A 22,675-nucleotide genomic window follows, 5' to 3' on the forward strand; every position below is an offset into this window, starting at 1 on the left:
GCTCAACGTATTAATAACACAAAAACTCGAAAGATTTGCAATTGCGGGCATAACTCAACGGACTAGAGCAAAAAAAAAAAAAAAAACAGCCGAATGGACTAGAGCAGTGAACCGGAAATCCAAAGACGCTGGTTTGACTTCAACTGGCCGCCCTCCAAAATGTTTTCATTTTTCAAGTGTTAAAACAAAAAAGTTATTATTTCTGTTATTTATTTTATAAATCAATGTCGAAACTTCCGAGAAATAACGAGAAACGTTTTTCCAATAAACTACCGATTTTGTTCATAGTTAAAATGTATTGTTTATGGACCTAATAAAAATTTAAACTTTAAAATAAATTATAACGAAAAACGACAAGAATAATTAAACACACTAAAAACAATAAAACAGATCAACAACGAGATTAAATAATAAGACAACGAAAGAATCGCCCGCTATTTACGTAAACGCAGTGACTGGGCCAGACTAAACTGGCCCCAAGATAAGCGTTGCGCGCGGTAAACAAACACGATCACTAGTGCACTAGCCTCATACATGCCCTGTGTTCTACACGTATAAAATAGGGCCAGTCGTGGCTGGCCCCAGAGACCGTACTAAGTCGCATTATTATTATTATTATTGTTATTACAGGCAACTCCAGGGAGTCCTTAGAGACTCATCGAGGGAGGCCCAAATCATGTCCATCACAGCTATTCGACAGTCACACAGTATCTATCATACCTTGCCTTAAACTCATTCACTGTCACAGCACCTACTACAGACTCTGGCAGCTTATTCCACTCATTCACCACTCTAAAAGTAAAGAACCCGGCCCTAACACCCTTGCTAACCACATTATACAATATTGCCACAAAATACTGCAGTATTTTTTTTTATTATTAAACAATAATAAAACGTGTTGGAAATAGATCAAAAAATAATAATTACGAGAACCATATTTTTTAAAACTACAATTATTGGGCTAGTTATACAAATATAGGTGGGGCCCGGCCCCTATAGACGAGTCGCCCTTGGGTGCTGCAGTCTCTCTCTCTCTCTCTCTCTCTCTCTCTCTCTCTTTCTCTCTCCCTTTCCTACCCGTATGAGTCATCTATTGGTTGCTACAAATAGCCTGCAATCATACGCTATTTATAGAGTTTTACTCGCCCTCAAAAATGACTTTTTATTAATTGATGATCATCCCAAAATGCCGTTCTTAACTAATAAAAATTGTTCGCATTTGAATCATCATTATAATAATAATAATAAAAACTAGGAACTATTTTCTTCGTCTACTATTTATAGTACAGCACCGGAAATTCCCTCTTAATGACTTTTCTTCACGCTAATGATTTATGCTGCTCCACCTGTTTAATGACACCAATTTCGATTGCTTGTCAGACGGTCATTACAAGATTTCGATAAGTTATTTTTTATTTTTATTTTTCTTTCTTTCTTTCTTTTTCTTTATTTTATTTTATTTTTTAATGGTGTAACTTGCAGTGAACGGTCGTACATGTTGAAGAAGAAGATCCAAAATTCTTGATAAGATTGAAATTTTAGATATACACGTATTGTTTTATTTCATTCTTTAGCCGCATACCAGCACGTCAAACTGTTTATTTTCACATACATAACGGAATCAGATAATGTGGTACAGAGAATCGACAAGAGATGGCACTGTTAACCACACAGTTCATTTTTGTATTCAGGCAGACGATAAAAGAGGTACGTTTTATTTTGTATAGTTTCTACGTTTTTTTTTTTTTTTTTTTCGTGTGTGTGTGTCTTGTTTAGTTGTTTCAAGTTCCTTAATAAAGCAGTTTATATTGGTTATTCTAAAATGTGGAATCTAAATTATTTTTAATAAACTGCTTCCTTCATAGAAACTAGTAGTAAAAGTTTCTATGAGGGAAGTCAACACTTGTATTGTTAACTTATCTCGTTTAGCAGAGCAAGACTTGTAACCGTATGATGTTAATGTTGCAATATTTCTACGCCGCTTAAGAGTGATATGGTGCATGCCGATAACTTTCAGGCAAGATATTAAGCTATGTTATGATAATATATTATTATTATTATAAAAACCTCCATGGAGTCAAAGACTCATCGTAGGAGTCCACTGTTATGCACACAGTTTATCATACCGTGCCTTAAATATATTCACTGCTTCTGCACACACCACACTCTCGGCAAAGCATTCCAATCACTCACCACTCTCCATGCAAAAATCCTGCTCCTCACCCCCCTGCTTACACCCTCCTTATACAGCTTCCAGGAATGCCCTCTTGTTCTCCTGCTATCCTCACCCATTCTGTGCAAAACCTCCCCGACATTAATCTGGTCATAACCACTTAACAGCTTATATGTCTCAATCATATCCCCCCTCCTCCTTCTATCCACCAATTTCTGCAAATTGCATTTTGTCAATCTGTCTTCATGTTCTACATTCCAGAGACCAGAAACCACCATAGTCAATCGCCTCTGAACTTTTTCCAACGCAATTTCATCTTTTTGAAAACCAGGTGACCAGATCTGTGCACAGTAATCCATATGTTGCCTGATCAAAGCTTCGTATAAAGGAACCATAACATCCTTACTTCTACAAGTCAATGTCCTCCGCATCATTCCAATTATCCGCTGTGTTGTCTTCACTATTTTAGTAACATGTCCCCGAAATTTTAGGTCCTTGTCTACAATCACTCCCAGATCTCTCATTTGCTCTACCTCTTCCAAGATATTTGCACCGATTGTGTACTTTACATCCCATCTCCGCTTCCCAAATTTCAATACCTTACACTTTGAAACATTGGATTGACATCCCCACTTATTTACCCATTCAGCCAGTGTATTCAAGTCCTCTTGCAAAGCTACAACATCCATTCTACTCCTGATAGCTCTCCCCAACTTTGCATCATCTGCAAACAACTGCACATCATCATTCAGACTCCAGATATCATTTACTTACAAATTAAACAGCAATGGACCCAAAACAGATCCTTGAGCTACACCACTAGTAACTTTCCTCTTCTGGGATATCGCTCCTCCATAGACAACTCGCTAATACCTATCAGACAGCCAGTCTCCAATCCAGCGAACCAATCTACTGTTCAGCCCCATCCGTTCCAATTTAATTACCAGCTTGTCATGTGGCAATTTATCAAACGCCTTTGCAAAATCTAAATATACCACTGTATATGCAACACCATTATCCAACGCATTTGTCACTTTATTATAAAAAGTAAGCAGGTTGCTAAAGCATGCTATTCCTTTAGTAAATCCATGCCAGCCGCCAAAGAGTATTTTCCTGTTTTCAACCCAATTCTGAATCTTGTTCCTAACTAACTTCTCTAATACCTTGACCACAACTCCAGACACACAGACTGGTCTATAATTTAAAGCCTTACTCTTATCATCTCCCTTATGAATTGGAACAATTTTACCCTCTTTCCACTCTTTGGGAACTTGACCCAGCGAGAGACTCATGTTGAAAAGATATACAAAAGCTCTTGTTAACTCTCTGGCACATTCCCTCAAGACACTTGGTGAAATAGCATCAAGTCCCACAGCCTTATTTACATGAAGTCTATTCAATTCCTCATATACCTCCTGTTCACTTACTAACAGTTCCTCCGCCTTCTTTCCCACTGCTTTCAAGTTCTGCATGATGCCACATTCACAAGAATGAAATATCTTTAGAAATTGCTCACTAAATATCTCAACTATATCCTCCGCAGCGGTTATAATTCCTCCGTTTTCACCACTCAATCCCATCCTACCATAATCATTCTTTCTTCTACTGGCCACATATCGAAAAAACTCCTTAGGATTTTTTTTGGCCGCTTTAGCTAACTGCTGCTTATATTTTTGCTACCCTTATCAAGATAGTCACCTTCCTCGCCTGCTCTTTGTACTTCTCATGCAACTGCTTGTTATAAATACTCATTTGGTGTTTCTTCCATAATACCTTCTTCTTCCAGACTGCATACCTTATCTCTTGATTCATCCATTTTACACCCACTCTATTTACCTTCTTGACCCTTGGAATACACTCTGATATTGCCTCCACCAAATAGTTCTTGAGTATGGCTCAAGCAGCATTGATATCCTTTCCATCCAGTTCCTCTTTCCAGTTTATTATCGCAAGCTGTTTCCTGAGTTTTTCGTAATTACCAGTCTTATACTTCCACATATATCCCTTTCTAACAGACGTCCTCGAATGACTGGTCACCCTGCAAGTGATCACCTCGTGGTCGCTCTCACCAACTGGTGGAAGATTTGACACCTCATTTATAATAACATCATCTGATGAGATGATCAAATCCAATACTCTTGATCCTCGTGTAACCTCCGTTACGTGCTGCCTAAGGTAATCATCTTTCAAAAACTCCAAAAATTCATTTTCTTTACCTCCAGATGCAGTCTCTTGCTTCCAGTCTATATTACCATAATTAAAGTCGCCCATAATGATAACTCGTTTCTTGCAAGCTAGGCCAATTTGCCTATACATTTCCTTCTCATTATCCTCCATATTACCAGGTCTATAGCAACACCCAACTAAATATTTCATCCTGTTTACTTCTACCTCACACCATACCGCCTCAAAACCGTGACCACTATTTGCACCTTGCAATTCCACCTTAGATGGGCACAACTCATCTGCTACCATTAACAGTACTCCTCCCTTTCTTCCTTGTCTATCTTCACAAAAAATATCATATCCATTCATCTCTGTTTCTGTCAGGATGTCATCGCCATCTAACCTCGTCTCACTTATACCAACAATTTTGGGGCGAACAGACTCGAGCAAAGCAACAATTTCCTTCCCCTTATTTCGAATTCTTCTAGCATTAGTGAATAAACATAAGAAATCATTACTGCTTCTACAAGTCCTAAGAACGTCACTCCTACGATGTGACTCTTCAATACCTTTCCCAGTCACTTCCTCTATATTACCACCAATTCTACAACTTTCTTCACACCTAAACTTTTCCCACCCACCCCAGGCCATCTCAATTTGTGTTTGTCCGCTTACACATTCACCTCTGAATTCAGCACCCGCATATTTCATAGAGTTCCTCCCCGTCCACTCTGACTCCCTCCGTTTCCCTGTTCGCGTTGTACCTCCACTCTCTCATTTACTTCATTCATAATATTCACCTCCCCATTCGCAAGGGAACAAATACCTCTCCCTACCCTACTTTTTTGCTCTTTCATATCATTTCGCACCACCTCAGATATATTCATTACAGTCATTAGTTCTCATGCCAGTAACAATCTCTCCAGCCGACTCACACCAAAACCATTTAAATGCAGCCCATCTTCTTTAGACAATTCCATCTATCTCTCAAATTTCACCCACATATTCACAAAATGCACTCCATTCTCCTCACATAACTGCGCTAACATATCATTCATAATCTTTGCTCGCCTCCTCAATTCATCACTATCATACCTTGGCAACACACTGACTACCTTTCCTACCACACTGTTATCTTTTACTCTCCTTAATAATCTCCTTATATCCAATCTGGCATTTTCCTTGTTCCCATCCAAATCATTTGTTCCTACTACGACCACCAACTATTGTGCTCTCTTATTCCTCATGTCCAACGCTTCAATCACTCTCTTCATTCTATCACAAGGAAAAACAAACCTTATGCATCTTCTCATTCACCACACCTCTAATAATGGAATCTCCATAGAGAACCACTCTCGAATCATTCGATATATCTTTCGCATGGCCATCTTTCCTTCTGCTCTTTTTCACTCTTCCATGTATGTCACTAATTCTTTTCATCTCATTTCGCATGCAGTTCATCTCTTGTCTCATCATCATCATCAACTCTGCTTTCATGCCCGCATCCAATATATATTCCTGTCTGTCATTTTCATGTAGTTTCATATTATGTCTTTGGATATTTTTGGTCGCGCAGCATTTACAGCAGTCCTTGCACTGATGTTCTGACGAGGATATCCATGGATAATTAACTGACCCATTTTCCTTCTCTTCAGCAACATTCTGATCCTGTAATGGAAGCTGCTGATCATGTATTTTAGGAATGTTTGGCATAACAGCAGTCGGCCTGGATGTATCCCAAGACATCATGGATCTACTGTCTTGATGTGAAGAACTGGCACAAGGTGAAACTGCAGCTCCAGATAATAAGAGTGAGACACCAGGTTCGATATCTTTTATCATACTTTGTGCAACTTGAAGAGAAGTAGATAATTCAGGTGATACAGAACAAGGAACTAATATTTAGCTATCTGTATAGCCCTGATTCTATGTTATTTGAGTGAGTTTCAATTAACTCAACAGTATTAAGAATAGGCATCGTATTCATTACTGGGATTGACAATGAATCTTGGAGCAAACTGAATTTGATCACTGAACTGTGATTCCTCAATTTCTATTATTGTATCTTCACTTTGTTGTGATCATTTTACCAACACTGAACTCTGTATAGATGGAAATGAGTTCTGAGTTGGACTAGGATATATTTGAATTAGAAACAGAAATCTCATTTAATGGATAATCAGTTCCTGACAGTTCTAACCTTCCTTCACTTGTGAACGACTTTATTGACCTGTTAGTATCTTCTGTTGTGTCTAATTCGTTTACTTTTGATGACACATTGGCCTTCATACCTTTACTGTTAGAACCACGAAGATGTCTACTTCGAGGTCTTCCTCTTTTCTTCTTAATTATCGGTGGCAATTCTGTGCTGCGTTTTTTCTGTTGCACATCAGCAAGTAACAAGGCCTGGTTACTTGAGTCATGTTCACTCTTCTCCTGAATATCAATACTGGAAGTATCCCTCTTTGCAACTTCTGTACAGATCTTAACATTCAAACTTTTAGCAGCACTAAGCAGCGTGGCAAGTTGGCCCTGCGAAATGATCACTTCACCCTTGTACATAAAATCTATTATCATTTTTAAATCCGTGTGTTGTATATCTTTGAGAATAACAACTGGATGTTTACAAGAGTTTTCAAGAAATATGCCATGAAGAATTGCATAAAGATATCATTGGATAACTGCTCGTAAAATGTAAACTGGAATGGTACGTATATATATATATATATATATATATATATCCTAAAGATTTGGGATATGTACGTACTCAGATGATCAAGCAACATTTTTTTCAGGGTTCGTAAAACAAGTACAAAAAATATAATGAAATAAACCTGTTTACGTGCAGATACGAGCATCTACCGATTATCTTACGATCGATCGAATGTCCTAGGAATTTCTATTGAAATTTTCTTGAAGACTCAGAGATTGTAGTTGTTTCAGAGGTAGATGGAATAAAAGAGTTAGAAAAGAACCAGGTTCGTCTGCAGGTGGACTGGATAGGGATGTTGAGAAGCTGCTGCTCTTGTTTTAACAGTGCCATCAGAAAGTGGAGGGATTGCTTCGATGGACACCGCCCCTGATCCCTGGAAAAAAAAGACACACAGAGCTGAAACCTTACGTTTGTAAGATAGTAAATGAAGAAAGTGAGGATGAGATCTTCTATCCGCCGAATTCGCACCATCCCGAATATGTGAGTAGTATTCTAAGGATGGACAGATTTGGGATTTGGGTTGGTAATAGCTGTAAAATGATGTCGGGTGCGCCATTGTAATATTTTTATGATAATTTAATATCTGCTGTTGCGGCTTTTATATTATATTTTTACTTATTGTCTTTATCTTTCCTATGTCTACTTTATCTTCTATGTTAAGTACTCTTTACCTTATTCTAATCTATTCCGATTAACTTAGTCCCTGCTTGCAATTCTTTATACTTTCTACACGTGTTAGCGCTGTTAGTGAGAAGTCCACTGGAATAGGCAACTCACGGTTACAGTTAACTATCTCAAGAAAAAATTTATATTGTTTTTCGACTGCGCCGTTCTGAATTAATTTTATAGCACGAGAAGATTTAGTTATAACACTTATAGAATAGATCACTTTCTAAACTAATTACTTAAATAGTCAGTCCTGGCAATTTCTCTAATTTAAGCACACAGGTTCGGTTATTTTTGTGAGACAGTGCATTGATCAAATATCAGGCGATAGTTTTAAACAAACCAAACATGTTTATTTTACCTTTAGCACTATACAATCTATTATACAATTGAACAATTTCTCTCTGATGCCCATTTTAAGGTCAATTCGCAACCTTACAATATAGACCAGCTATTCACAATGCTTAAATAACTTGCTCTACAAAATCTAGGCAATTACTGGCTGTTACAATCTATATCTTTGGCTAACATTTTTCTCAATATATATACTAGCTAATTCTCAGCCTCAATTATTTCTTATAGCGACTTATACAACTATTTTAACAACGCTACGTTCAGCGGACATACAATTCTTAATCGCTATCTCAGCGTTAATACAATAGAATCTACTCACAAATTCGTAGAAACATATAATCCTACCAGCTTTGAAGATTTGTGTACGGGCCTGCTGACTGCTGTCCTCCATCCTATATACCAGGGGTGTTCAACTCGTCGATCACGATTGACCGGTCGATCGCGGAGCGATTTTTGGTTGATCTCTTGTGTATTCCTCCTTACAAATTTAATTAAAACTGAAAACATAATTTTTTTTATCATTCTATTGTATTATTTTTAATTCGCTTTAAGTGTATTGCTATTGTTTATTTATTTTTCGTTAAAATTGACAAATCAGTAATTTTCTTATAAGTCCGGGTAAATGAATTCATTTGGATCGGGAGAAGTCAAACAGTGAGCCGAGGGAATACGATTATAAGCAAAGTGTAAAAACTCGATTGTAGCTAAAATATTAAATATTCCAAAGCACATTACATCGATTTTTTTACTTAGGTAAAGTCCCATGTGAATATTGTAAAAAAATAAACTTTGTTTGTCTCGGTATAGTTTGTATTAGATGCTTTTGTAAATAACTCTTTTGAAGCTAACTGTATATACTGCTTTAATAAGAATATGCTAGAGTGCTAAGAACAAAGGCAATGTTTTTGTCGCCGAAGCTGTACATGGCGGCATTAGAAATATTGTTATTGAAACTTGTGTATGAGAAAGGCTTGCAGGCTCTAAGTGTAAACATCTCCGAAGTCAGTCAGAAAGAGTTCAAACAACTTTCCGATGGCCGGCAACTTACAATCAAAAAAAAGCGGAGGAGAACAAAAGGCGTGCCGAACTTGAAACTTAAGATGAAAGACTCATACTGATTCTTTGGGGGTTGCAAACTTCATGCGAGGTCTCAGAGGAGGCCTACTAAAAAGGGGCTGAAGCAAGCAGAAGAGGTCCCTGTTCCAGAATTGCTGTCAGAGAGGAGGTCCCGGTTCCAGAGTCGCCATCAGAGAGACTGTCCAGATCCACGTTGCTTGAGAGAGGAGTTTCCCGCTTCCAGAAAGGAGCTTCTCTGTTCGAGACGTCGCTAGAGAGAGAGACTACTTGTAGGCCGCAGACAAGGTTTCAAATTGCCCAAAGGAAGAGCTCCAATTGCCAGAGAAAAGTTTCCAGGCCAGGTTAATGTCAGACATTCACCAGCGTGTTGCATTTCATTACAATTTGATGAATCAAACGACTTCACTGATATTGCTCAGTTAATGGTATTTATTCGCATGGTATTTCAAGATTATTCAAGTAAAGAACTTTTGAAAATTATACCATTATTGGGAAGGACTAGGGGAGAAGACATTTTTTCGGCATTTGATGAATTTGTGAAACAACACAAACTTCCGCTTTTTAAACTTCTGTCTATTATTACTGATGGTGCTCCTTCAATGATAGGCTTGAAGGAGCACCATCAGGTGCTCCTTGAAGTAATATATCAGGCTTCATTTCATTATGTAAAAACGATGACAAATATCCCGATTTTTTAACGTACCACTGTTTTATTCACCAACAAGTACTGTGTAGTAAAAGATTAAACACAGAAGATGTTTTGGATATTACATTTAAAATTGTAAATTCTGTTCGAGGAAAAGCCCTGCAACGGCGGTTATTTAAATTACAGGCAGATGATGATAGGGAACTTCGGTTGTACAATAATGTTCGCTGGCTCAGCAGAAGTCAATTTTTAGAAAGATTTCTTGTATTAATTAACGGTATAAAAATTTTTCTTGATGAAAAAGGAGATATTTATCCACAATTGAATGATAAAAGATGGTTGTTACACTTATCATTTTTAGTAGATTTCTGTACGAAATTAAGCAATTTAAATTTAGAGTTACAAGGTAGAGATAAAAATTTAATTGACTTGTTAAGTTCATCCAACAATACTTACTTTTATTAAAGAAAAATATAAATGACGCGAATTTAGACATCTCTCATATTTATTAAAATTTTTTGAACAAAATCAAGAAATGCTTCGCTATGATTTAAAAGAATTTATTCGTGAAATAGAATTAGTTGAGGAAGAAATAAATTCAAGATTTAATAAAACTGAAATGACTGTATCTTTTATCAATAATCCATTTCAAGAAAACTTGAACATCACAGAAATTTCAAATAAAATAAGTGGGCTGTTTGATATAAACCAAGCTGAAGTAGAACTTGAGATAATAAACATTCAGAATAGTTTACGTTTAAAATCAATAAACAATGAAGTCATTTGGAAGTATGCACATGAAAAATTCCCAATATTAACTGATATTGCGCGAAAAATTCTGTCGTGTTTCGGATCGACATACTTGTCAGAATCCACTTTTCAAATATGAACGTCATAAAAAATCAATTAAGAAACCAAATTACAAATGATCATTTGGATGATTGTCTGCAATTCGCCACTTCTTCATATCAACTTCACTATGAAAATATTGCGAGGGCCAAACAATGCCAAATTTCACATTAACTTTTTTTCTTTTTTTTAATCAACCAGCATTTCCTGTAACTTGTGAGTTTGTAAATCAATATGTTGTTTTTTCTAAGTTTGGTTTTCCAAAATAGAGAAATAAATATTTTATTCTAATATATTTATTTATTTTTTTGTTGTATTAAAATAATTAAAAGTGATAAATAAATTTTTAAATACACAAATAAAGTTTTTAGTTGTGTATTTTTTTTTTTTTTTTAGTTGTTTATTTGTGCGCAATCAGATATCAGGTTGGGGGAACGTGATCTGTATAAGAGAGTAGATCGCCGAATAACTTTTTATAGAAAAGTAGCTCGCGTAGTAAAAAAGGTTGAACAGCACCACTATATACTATCCTTCGCTGAACGGCTTTTTGTGGTCGTCCTGGTGTAGTCTTCTCCCGGGATTTGTGGCACATTTGTATCTGGTCGCACGTGGCACGTTCCATTAATGAAAATACATCTGCTTCTCCTGGTTTCCCCGTGCCTACGGGTCGCGATCCAACGAAATCTCGGAAGTCCGAGCGGGCCAACGAACTGCAGCAAGACGAAAAACTCCCCCCGTGTTTTATTTGAGGTTCTCCAGACCTCTTTTACGATTCAGACGTTCCTTGTTTTAGGATCGGAGACCCCCGAATCTTCACATCGCTGTAGTCTTGACCTTCAGTTTTGGCAGCGAAATCTCCACACCTTCAATACCTTTGTTCACTTTCAAGTCGCCAACATAATCTTGTCTAATCCTCTTAACTTGAGGCAAAATTACTTTTAACATTCCATTACTCTTATAATTTTACATCAGAACTTAATACTAAATCAACGTAACGCGCAATTTGAACCTTTACAATAGTTTATAATTTATGAACAATTCTGTGTCATTATTTTAGTCAGTTACTTTTTACAAGTTTACAATCAGTATTTATCCTTTAAAATACAATTTTATTTTTTTCCACATGATTTATGACCTGTGAAATCGATGTCAGGAAATTTTACAAAATATCACCACATCGAATTTTACATCTGGATGGATGAAAAGTAGCATCAGAAAAGAGTGCCTAGTTTTTTAGAGGTTGAGAAAGCTAATGATGTATTTATGTCAGTAGAGGCTGGAAGTGAATCCCGGTCTAAGGAGCGAGATTTGATCCTTTCTAGCGATATGTGTATCGTATATATGAGAGTATGGTAAGGTTCGCTGAGATCCCTTTTGTGAGAAAAAAAGACGAAACTGCATTTTGGTGGCATTCCAGTTGACCAGGTTATTCTTACTTCATTGAAAGATGATATGGAGATAGTGTTTAAGGCACTGGTTGCAGACGTTCTTGAAGCTTGGGGTGAATGAAGTTGACTATCGTTTACAGATCTGTGGATGGGATTATTGGTAATTCAGATTGTGTCATTTATGTATAGGAGAATGAGGGCTGGTGAAAGAACAGTGTCCTGAGGCTCCTGCACTTGGAGAACAGTTGGAAGAGAGGGAGTTACTGGTAGATAATCTCGGAGAGAAGGACTATAGCGAAAGCTGACTACCCAGTTACAGAGAGTGGAAGAGAGAGAGATAGAAGGATGGCAATTTACTGAGAAGATCTCGATGCCAGACATGATGAAATGCTCTGGAAATGTCAAGAGCGACAGCACCAAACCATCCCAGGTCACATGTCCAGTAATGGGTCATTTTTAGCTAAGAGATCAACCTTGAATTTAGAGTGACCGAATCCACGTTTGGGGTCGTTGATTAATGACTGTTGATGACTGTCTTCGTTATTTCGGAGAGGATTGAAATGATAGCACTCGGTCATATATGCTTGCTTCCATGCACTGGAAGCAAACATGTATCCAACCTATTTATAGTGTCTGAAGTTTATTAAGTATTCTTCTGACGCCTTTTCTGCCAAACCAGTACAGGAGGCAAACGGGGCTCTGTTTCTGGTAGGGTATGAAGCGATTTCTCGTGGTCAGTTATGCATGAGATGATTAAAGTTGCAGGTCCGTTTTCTCCTTTAGGCGCTGTCACACCGGTTGCACCTGAACCTGGATGAGAGAAAGGTGACAGTGCAGGCAAGAATTTGCGTCCAATGGTCTATGCAAGGGAAAGACACGACTTCCATTTGAGCAGGAGGCGAGTTTTCTGTTATTGCAGAAAATAATTTCTGTTATTGCAGCATCTACTTCAGCGTAGGCTGAAGTAGATGCTGGGGTGGGGATCCTTGTTACAAGTCCCATGCAGTATGCTGAATTTCCCTCCCTTCAGCTGTTTGGGTACCTTTTGTTAATTCATGGCTTGGAAAGTGTAAGGGGGGGGTAGGGAATTTGGATGGAATGGAGAATGAAGGCCTTCCTGACGGTGAAGATAATTTCTGTGACTCGCTCAGAGCAAGCGTTCTGGAGCAGCACTAACGAACGAGGGTTGCCGAGGAAATTGCGTTTTGTGAGAGAGGAAACTTGCACAAGATTGTGGTAAATTTATTTCCACAATCTTGTGCAATTAGCCACTCTCTCGGCAGTATTTTTCAGACTGTGGCCTGCTTCCCTTAGGTATGTTTTATGTGGTCCCATGCAAGAAACGTTTGTATAAACCTGTAGCACCGTGGGTGAGCTGAGGATTTTTTCTATTTTTAATCATTTATATTTTCTGTATTTTTTACGATCTATTTTTATCTATTTTTACATCGTCCGGAAACACTGCTCTTGAGACCAAACTTGAACTTTTTTTCAAGCCACTTCTGGCCTCCAATAAGCGAAGCTGTGGTCTCACACCAGATGATGAAATTCATCTCCCACCTGAAGACAGTCACAAAGCATCCATGCCCACGTGGTGGGATTCGAACCCACAGCCTATTAGTTGCAGTGCGAATACGCTAATCACTCGCCAACCGGGCTGGAAAGGTATGAAAATACACTATTCGATCAAAAATATCTGGACGCCTGCTTGACGTAACTCTCGCTTTGTGAAAAATATCAATATGGAGTTGGTCCACCCTTTGCTGCTATATAACAGCTTTCAATCTTCTGGGAAGCTTCCTCTAGAGTTTCGTTTGCTTCTTCCAGAAGCGACATTAGTTTGGTGAACCAGACCGAATTTTATAATAATTAATATTTAATTTTTAAATATTAATGTTAAAGTAATTAATATATTAATACTGCGTATTCAGCTCAAATTTTCGATAGTCGCAGAGTTCTTAAATGAATAATATTTACACACACACACGCATACACAATGTAGACGTTAAGTAGCATAACTGCAATGCTAATTGTTTATAAAATAACATTTACAAGAGCAAGTGCAACAACTTTCTTTTATTAAAACTTGAAACTTATTATAAACTGATAACTTTGTAAATCACTCCGATATAGCAAGCTTTTACAATAAACAATATTGTCCCGCTGCTCTTAACTCAATGCTCTCGTAACTACGGAAAAAGACAACTTCCTCCTTACTAGGAGGTTCATCAATTAATTAGTGATGATCGCTGTGAAGATCTGACAAACCTTTTCCACCTGTGGACGCAAGCCATGAAAAAGTTTGGAAAACTCACGTGACGCACTCCTGATATTTCTGCGGTATTTGATTGAGTCCGGCATAGAGGCCTTCATCCTTTGCGATTGGGACGCCAGTTCCCTCTTCGGATTTTCCATTGTCAGATTAAATTAGGGCTCTGTACTTCCACCGATGCTCATCCTATTCAGTTTTGCTGATAACAGCATGCTCCATTCTTCTCTTTCATCATTTGACAAACAGCCAAGTTCGAGATATTCCATATCTGATGCCTTAAACACTGATATGCTTACTTATATATATATGTGTAAGTGGAGGATTAAGTAGAATAGAATTTTTGTTATTTACTTTTTTTTTATCCTAAGACATGAAGAGAATCTCTTTAATGAGCCTTTTCAAAGTATCGGCATATTTCCAATGCAGTCTATAACACAAACTGCACAAAAAGTGAATGCTAACTTGGTAGTAACAGCCTTAGAATATGTTGCACACTCCTGGTCTAAAAACTCTGTTGAGCCTGTCACTTCACGTATGCAGAGCAGTTAATCAGATTAACTCCTTTTGCCTTAAGAACACCCTATACTCTCGGTGGCATTGATTCAAGTGTCTAAAACGTTCCTCTGGGATGGCATTACCCAGTTGTTGCAGATTGAATGGTGGTATGTTGCTGCTGCGAACTGCCCGTTCAACCTCATCCCAGAGATGCTCCATTGGGTTGAGATCTGGGGACTGAGTTGACCACTGACGTAAAGGAAACTCGCTTCAGTGTTGAAGTGGAATATTCAACACACTATGCGTGTTGAAGATTCCACTTCAACACGCTATGCGCTTTGTGGAATCGCTCATTGTCTTGCTAGAACTAGTTAGTTGATAATGGGTGAACATGATTAATGAGGGTGTTGAGACAGGCCGTAACATTCAGGCAGTGTTCAACTGGTATTAGAAGACTTAATGTATGCCAAGAAAATATTCCCTGCCACCAGCCTGAGTTGTTGCTACCAAGCAGGAAAGTCCAACGGTTCTGCCACATTCTGGTTCTGCCATCAGCATGATACGGAACAAAATGGGACTCATCGGAGAAAGCGACATTTTTCCAGTCGTCAGCTGTCCAGTATTGGTGACTTCGTGCCCACCCAAGCCGCATCTTCCTGTTCTTAGCTGACAGCATTGGGACACGGGATGGTCGTCTGCTGATGTACCCCATCCGTGACAGCGTACGATGAACTGTGTACTTCGAGATGATGTTCGGAACATCACTGTTATGCTGAGCTCTGATTTTTTGATTTAACTGGTTCTGGTTCTCCTGTCACGTTTCGCAATCATTGCCATTCTTCTCTGACCTCGTGCATCAGTGAGCTTTTCCGACCAGAGGACTGCTATTGGCTCGAAGATGTCTGGTTATTACATCACTCCTGCTATAATAACTTAGGTATTACACCCTAAACACTGTTGTGGGTAAAAAGCCTAGAAGAGCAGATGTTTATGAGATATTGGCACCAACACGTCTGGCACCAATAATTATATCACGCTCAAAGTCACTTTAAGTAACGCCTTTTACCCATTCTAATGCATCAGCAAAAAAAAAAAAAAAAAAAAAAAAACAGAACCGTCGGAGCTTGTCTGCTAGATTTATATAGCAAACTTTAGTCACGTCTTCAAGAATAGCTTTTTTTTTTTAAACGGGGAGCTGTTCCTAATAAAGTTATCATTCAGTATATATTTTTGAAATAAAAATTGTTACGATTAATGACTGTAGCGTTTGGAATTACAGAAAAGTTAAAATTAGAAGTGGCTGTATCGTTCTTTTTTCTGTATTATTCCATTCAATATGTAATAATATATTATTATTGTGGGGGGGGGATTTCCTGGGGAAAGAAATTCCGTGCATGCATAAGACTGTTGTTGGAGAAAGGAATGTTAGATGTTGAGGCTTTAGTAAAAACGAAAAAAAAGAAAGAAAAAATAAAGGGGAGGAAAGAAATTTCAGTGGCCTTGGAAGTGTCAACGGCTCCCAAGGCCATGGAAATATATTTTCTTCTTTCTTTCTTTCAATGACGTGTAAATGTCAGTGATCCGAAGACAGATGTCGCTACTGTAGTTATAATAATACGGTTGTACAGAAAGTGCGTTCTGGGAAAGTGGATGGAATTTTAAACGCCATTTCTGACACGTTTGGTGTCTTTTTTTCCCCTAATTGTCTCGTAACTTGACTGTTGGCTGTAAATTTGCTTCTGGCGGACATTGAATAACAGGAAGGTTGCTCAAAGTGATAGTTGGGAAATGTTATTTGACTCTGATATGTTTCATCCCCCTCCTTACCCACCCCGCATTTTTCTGCAACATGAGCGACTTTATATCAGCATTTTTGAATGCCGAAATCTAAAATAGATAATCAATGGATAAATAAAAATACAAAATAAATAAATAAATTCCAAGGAAATAAAAGAAATTTTTTTTTTTACCTTTGCGACCTGCAGACATTCCAAACATCGTCTCTTCTTCCAAAATGAAGAAGAGATGTTAGAAAAAAAAAAGTGTTTTCAAAAGAAAGCACTTTTTTTTTTTCTGTAACCACTCAGGTTTTTTACTAACTGACTGGTTTTCCCCTTTTAGTCGTTTCCGATCGTAGGTGACTTTTGTAGGCATTGCCCACAAAGTATTCCTGGTGAGATTTTTTTTATTGGGTAGCTCACCATTGCTTTTCCCAACCCCTCAATTTTATCCAGGCTCGGGACCAGCATATGGTTGGGACGTATTTATGACTGCAACCCATATGTGTTCACGTGTCCAGTTTGCCTGTTGTGGGGAAAGAAAAACCGGAGTTTCCCCTAAATTCCCATGAGACCAGCTAACTCATCTTTAGTCGAAAGAGACCAGATAAAAGTGCCTCACTCACTGACGGGAATCGCACCCAGGTCGTTTCGATCAAAGGGCTTCGTCTATACTGACTGAGCTACGGAGGCTCGGTTTTTCACTGGCTAATATATATTTCCAGCAATTAGCCTTCCAGATAGTTATGGTTCATGTTATAATAATTCATACAATACCTGGTCTTATTTACTTCTAAAGAAAATAAGACTGAATCCGTGTAAATATGGATATTGTTCTACATTCCTGTGAGTTGTTGTATATAGTCCGTTAATCATAATAATAAAAAGAAGTTTCTTGCATTGCAAAAAAAATAAAATAAAATAAAATAAAAAGGCTTAATGAAAAGATTCTCTGTTAATGTCTGGCACGCATTATTACGTCATTCGATAAATACTGTATTCATCTCGGCATGAAACACGTGAGAAGGAAGATGAAATGTAAATGAGACATACTCAAATAACCAAACGGGAAAAAAAATCAGTTTTAACAACGATCTGATTTTTTTTTTTTTTTTTTTTTTTTATTCTTTTCTTTTTTGGTATTATTTATTTAACTAGATTTATCGTTCAATTAAGAATTTAGCGACATAAAGTCAGCGAGGCGGAAACTGTAGCCGAGAATTGCGGGTCGATTCTAAGAACAAAGTGTCTCATTTGGCTTGCCATGCACCGCGTTCTAGGTTGTCTGTGCTATTAATTTGTACAAGCGTCTTGTTCTCGCAGAAGTCGCCTTTGTTCTCGTACTCAAAGCTATCGGTAACTGCTCTTTGTAACTAGTGTTCATGCTGCTCTGTTCGTGTCAAAAAAACCACTGTCATTATTCAACACACACTTCGCGACTGGAGGGGGGTAGGAAGAAGCCCCCCCCCCCAACTCTCGTGTCAAAGCATATACCGTCTTCTTTGTTGTATTATCTATTTTAAGGTTAAGGTGTTGGAAAGAAAGCTACTGATTTTGAATGCACACCAAACAGAAATAATGTGGTCAGTAGAATACGTCAAACAGTTGAAACATTGAAGTACATGCAGCCAACCAATCTTGGATTATATTTTAAAATGCGGATCTTTATCAACTAGTTCAACATAGAGAGGGGGGGGGGGACTATTAAACCTAAACATTTACTCATTTAGAAAGCTGCTCGAAAACACTAACTCCCAATGTTTATTTTACATTTTTTTTTTTTTTTCAAATTAAAAGCCAACTTCTTCCTCCTGAATCATTTACATGTTGACAATAATTCTTCCTTTTACAAGGTTTAGTTTCAAAGAAACATTTTGGCAAATCCTAGTTCGCGGAAGTGGTTCAAATTCTCTGTTTACAAGTAGGGAAGAGGGGTAGGGGGGGGAGAATGAAAGTGTCGTTCCCTTTCGTGATGAATCAACGTCAACTGGCTCCACCTTATAATACATCAATGTCAGTATGGGCATTCCAAACAGTATCGTCATCTGCCTTACAATTTTGAAAACATGAACTGAATCTTAAAAGAAATTTTGAATCCAAAAGTATTGTTAAGATAAAATTTAAAACGTTTTGTCTTTTTATATATATAATTGGCTAGTTTTTAACATCGCCTTTCAAATGATTGATTTCCTAAGATTTTTTTATGTGACGAAGATTGCTCAAAGATGGTCGAAACGTTATTTAAATTAATGATGTTGCCAGATTGTTGAGATAACTTGCAGAAAGGCGTATCTAAAGATTATTTCTTGATGAGAAATGAACTAGTTTGCCGTGCTGACATTTCTCTCTCTCTCTCTCTCTCTCTCTCTCTCTCTCTGTTTGAAGAACTTAGGGAGATGCTGACGCTCTTGTTTCATTCGAACTCTATAGAGGGAAAGATTATTTATAAAAATGCATCTATAAATAGAATTTGTAAAACAGAAATTACTTCTCCAAGGTAGCATTTCATACATTCTCTGATAAAAACATCAGATGATCTTATCTCGAAATGAAAGAAAAGTGCTTGTCCTCTGGGATATCTCCACAGGGAGGAGAGGGGGTGGGCTAGTATAGAAGCTCTCGGTTTTCACACAACGCGAAGCAAGAACTCATTCATATATTGTTCAAGGTTTGTGTGCATTATTTCTTCTGCTTTGAGGAAGCCAAGGAATCCAAGGAGGAAGGAATAGACGAAGTGAATTACATTTAAGTTTTCTTATGAAGAAAAAAAAAAAAAAGGCCAAATATGCACATTAACGTTGACTCTCCGTTCAATTAGATGTGAAAATTTTTGGGAAAACACAGAAAAAGAGGGGAAACAGGGGATGCTATGCGACTGAGAGAGAAGGGATGAGCATAAGATAAGCACGATGATGATCTCACACGGAGCGATAAAATTCATTTACTACTTTCACAAACATCAGTGGAAAAGTGAGATTCCAACTCCTAGTGCCTGATGATATGAAAGCGGAGGCTATTCTCTCTTTCTCTCTTTCTCTCGGCTACCCAGAATGACTGAATTGATTCTATGTAGGATTTTGTGAGTTGAAAAAAAAAAAGAAAAAGGAATTGTCCAGTAAAAATTATTACCTTTGTACATTTGACTGGATGACGATTAAAATCAGAGATTTTCAATAAACTTTCATTAAAATCATAATGTTTATATATATATATGCCTTCTGCATTACTTCAACCTTGGTATCTCTCCCGGGTCTGGCTCCCAATGAAGAGACCTCTAGGTCGAAACCGGTTGGACGGTGGACCGGTTGCACGCTTGGGTGGTGGATAGCGATGCTGTAGCCAATGACGTTTACTGAGGCAAGGCTGTTGTTGCTACCCTGGTGGTGGTGGTGTGTGTGTGTGGGGGGGGTAATGAATGGCAGTGCTGTAGCCCATGAAGCTAACTGAGGCTGTTGTTACCCCTCAGGTGAAATCCTAGCGGCTCAGCTCAGTGGTGGGGTAGAGCCAACGCTGAGAGTTCTCGGTGACGGGGTGTGCCTGTTACTGAGAGGAACAACGCTGAGTTTTTGATCCTTCGGGGGATCGCACGAGTTTTTGGAGATTGACCTGCACTTAAACAGTCAATAAAGATCGAAACCGGTCTGGGTAATGGCCTTTCCCATTATGCATTGCATTATACACGCCTGAAAGGGGGTGTGTGCTTTGCATTATGGGATCATACCAAGGCAAGTAATATGAAGTCATCATCCTCTATATACAAGTAGCTCAGACGTGAATATATTTCACGCGCAAAACTTTGTTTTGCTTACTTGGGTTAAAACCAAGTATATATATATATATATAATTGTTTTTCAGACTTCAAAAGTAATAGTTTTTTTTTTTCTATTTTGTTATCCGTCTACTTTTATCCATTGAAGTTTCTCCAGTAATGCCAGGTAGCCGAGTAAATCCGTTGCATCAAATACATTATTCTATATTAATGTAATGAAATAGAGTTCGTATTTAATTTTAATCCTGATTCTGTTTTTCTTTTCATTTTTTTTATATACTTTATAGCCTCAACTTGCTCAATAACCGCGAGACTGGAACTCACTATTATTAATATTTCAAAGTAATGGGATATAATGATAATGACCGCTAAACGGTGAAGCCCTTTTAGTTATGGGTGGGGGAGTGAAAACAAAAGAGGTTATTGATGGACCTTTATTAGAAAGCGCACGACATCGTCTGCAGAACAGCTGACGCACCTATAGATTAAACTCGCGGCCTGGTGACCTCTTTATTTAAGACTACTGGGTAAACGGGTTGGCAGAAGTTTCGCTATCTGGGTCACTCGTTCTATTACCAGGTTTATGGCGACATCTCAGATATGGGACCGCCTGAACCCCCATCCTTCGACGCAACTCGCAACTCACTAGAACTGAGAAAAAAAAAAAAAAAAAAAAAAAAAAAAAAAAAAAAAAAAAACGAAGGAAAAAAAAAAAAACGATGCGATCCAAAATAGTACGAAATAAATGGGAGAACAAAGGGCTATTTTGGCCACCGCACCTTCATCCAAGCCGGCGGAAAGGTCCCGACCTTTCCGCTAATTCTATTCCGCTTCTGGCACCAAACTCGACGGAAACATAACGATCCTTCAAGAGACCGCCTCTTCGGTTGTTGTTGTGACGCAATCTGTGTGCGCGCGGGTTCGTGACGTCACAAGCATCAGGGGCTTGATACCGCATGACCGCGATGCTATCCATAAGTTGAAGGGATGGTGTTTTCAGGGAGTGTCTTCCCCCCCTTCATTACCTTAAGTTCCGAGTGATACCCTTGTGATTAATGCCAGTTTGTTCTCGCTGCGTCCACGTCGGTTGAACAACGTTGTCACTGGTTCCATCCATAACTCAGCCTCCCGTTATCCCTGAGCAGACGGATCTTCATCTCCTGCATCATTTTGCTGCAGTAGTCAGCTTGCGTCGCTGTCTTTTCCGTAAGTATGACCTAGCATTCTTCGTTCTCTCCAACCTCATAATACCGTTGTTTAGTGGCTATCATCTGTGCTTAGGTAGACCTCCATACACAATCATTAGACGTTTCTCTGTGTGTTCTGAATAATGTTTTATTTTTAGGTACTCTATAGTAAATGAACAAAAAAGTGAAGCCAATTGGTTGTTTGTTGCTAAATAAACAGTTGCTTTCAGGTTGTCTGAAAGGTTAAAATGAAAATGTTTATTTTGCAACTGACCATAAAACAGAAAAAAAAAAAAATCTAATTGTTGCAACCACGTGTGCTGGGCACTTTCCCCAAGTTCATCAATGATCATTTTTATTGGTGATATTTTGTTTGCAGAGGCTCCATACATCAACTATGCATTAGTGTTAGCTGTCTTAACTTTAAAAAAATAATAAGAAGAAAGTCAGTGATATCTATTTTGTATTTTGACATCGTAAAACAAGGATTACCTACTATAATATAATACCCAATCAAATAAAGAAATCCCCCAAACGCTCAGACGATACTTCATTTTTTATGGACAATAATGATAAATCTTTTTCATTTTAATCTCTTTTTTTGTATGTATTTTCTGATACACCGTTTTAAAAACAAAACAGTGCTTCACAACAATTTTGTAATGGGTTAAAAATCTCCTTAATTTTGGATTCCTAAGTAGTAGAGAAAGAATATGCTTCCATATTTGCAAATTTGCACTTTGGCACTAAACAAATCAGCCTTAGCACAAATCCTCGAGTGATATAATAAAACATTTTTTTTTTAATCCTTGCTGTTTTATACACACGAAAGGAGACTTTAGGGGGAAATACTTCCTCTCCCTCGTGAATAGGCTGATTTATAATTACAGAGAGGAGGCAGTTATGCAAGAGGGTTTTTTTCATTATTTCCTCTCCAATTGCATAACGGTATTAGTTCATTATTTCTCTATAGGATTACGTAACAGGTGACGCAATCAGTGTGTGTTACGAACTATTCCAGCTATTGTTTTTGCGTGCAACAGACCCATTGGTGCTTTTTCGTGCAGGCAAGTAACTTTTGTCACGTGTTCCCAAAGAATAAGTGATAATGTCCATTTTACTTATCATTGGGATATTTTTGT

At 37.9% G+C, this 22,675-nt stretch overlaps 1 protein-coding gene across 1 annotated transcript in view; it reads right to left on the minus strand.

The window, feature by feature from the left end:
- Positions 1-22,675, minus strand: part of LOC150109579 (uncharacterized) — a 114,136-nt gene that overhangs the window by 14,151 nt on the left and 77,310 nt on the right. Inside the window, exon 2 of the mRNA XM_090402690.1 lies at positions 8,418-8,569. Coding sequence (XP_090258816.1) covers positions 8,418-8,569 — 152 coding nt within the window. The remainder of the gene's footprint in view (positions 1-8,417; positions 8,570-22,675) is intronic.

The sequence above is a fragment of the Typopeltis vanoorti genome, chromosome 2, assembly GCF_054136105.1.
Source record: "Typopeltis vanoorti isolate ZY-2024b chromosome 2, IOZ_Tvanoo_1.0, whole genome shotgun sequence".
Taxonomy (NCBI): Eukaryota; Metazoa; Arthropoda; class Arachnida; order Uropygi; family Thelyphonidae; genus Typopeltis; species Typopeltis vanoorti.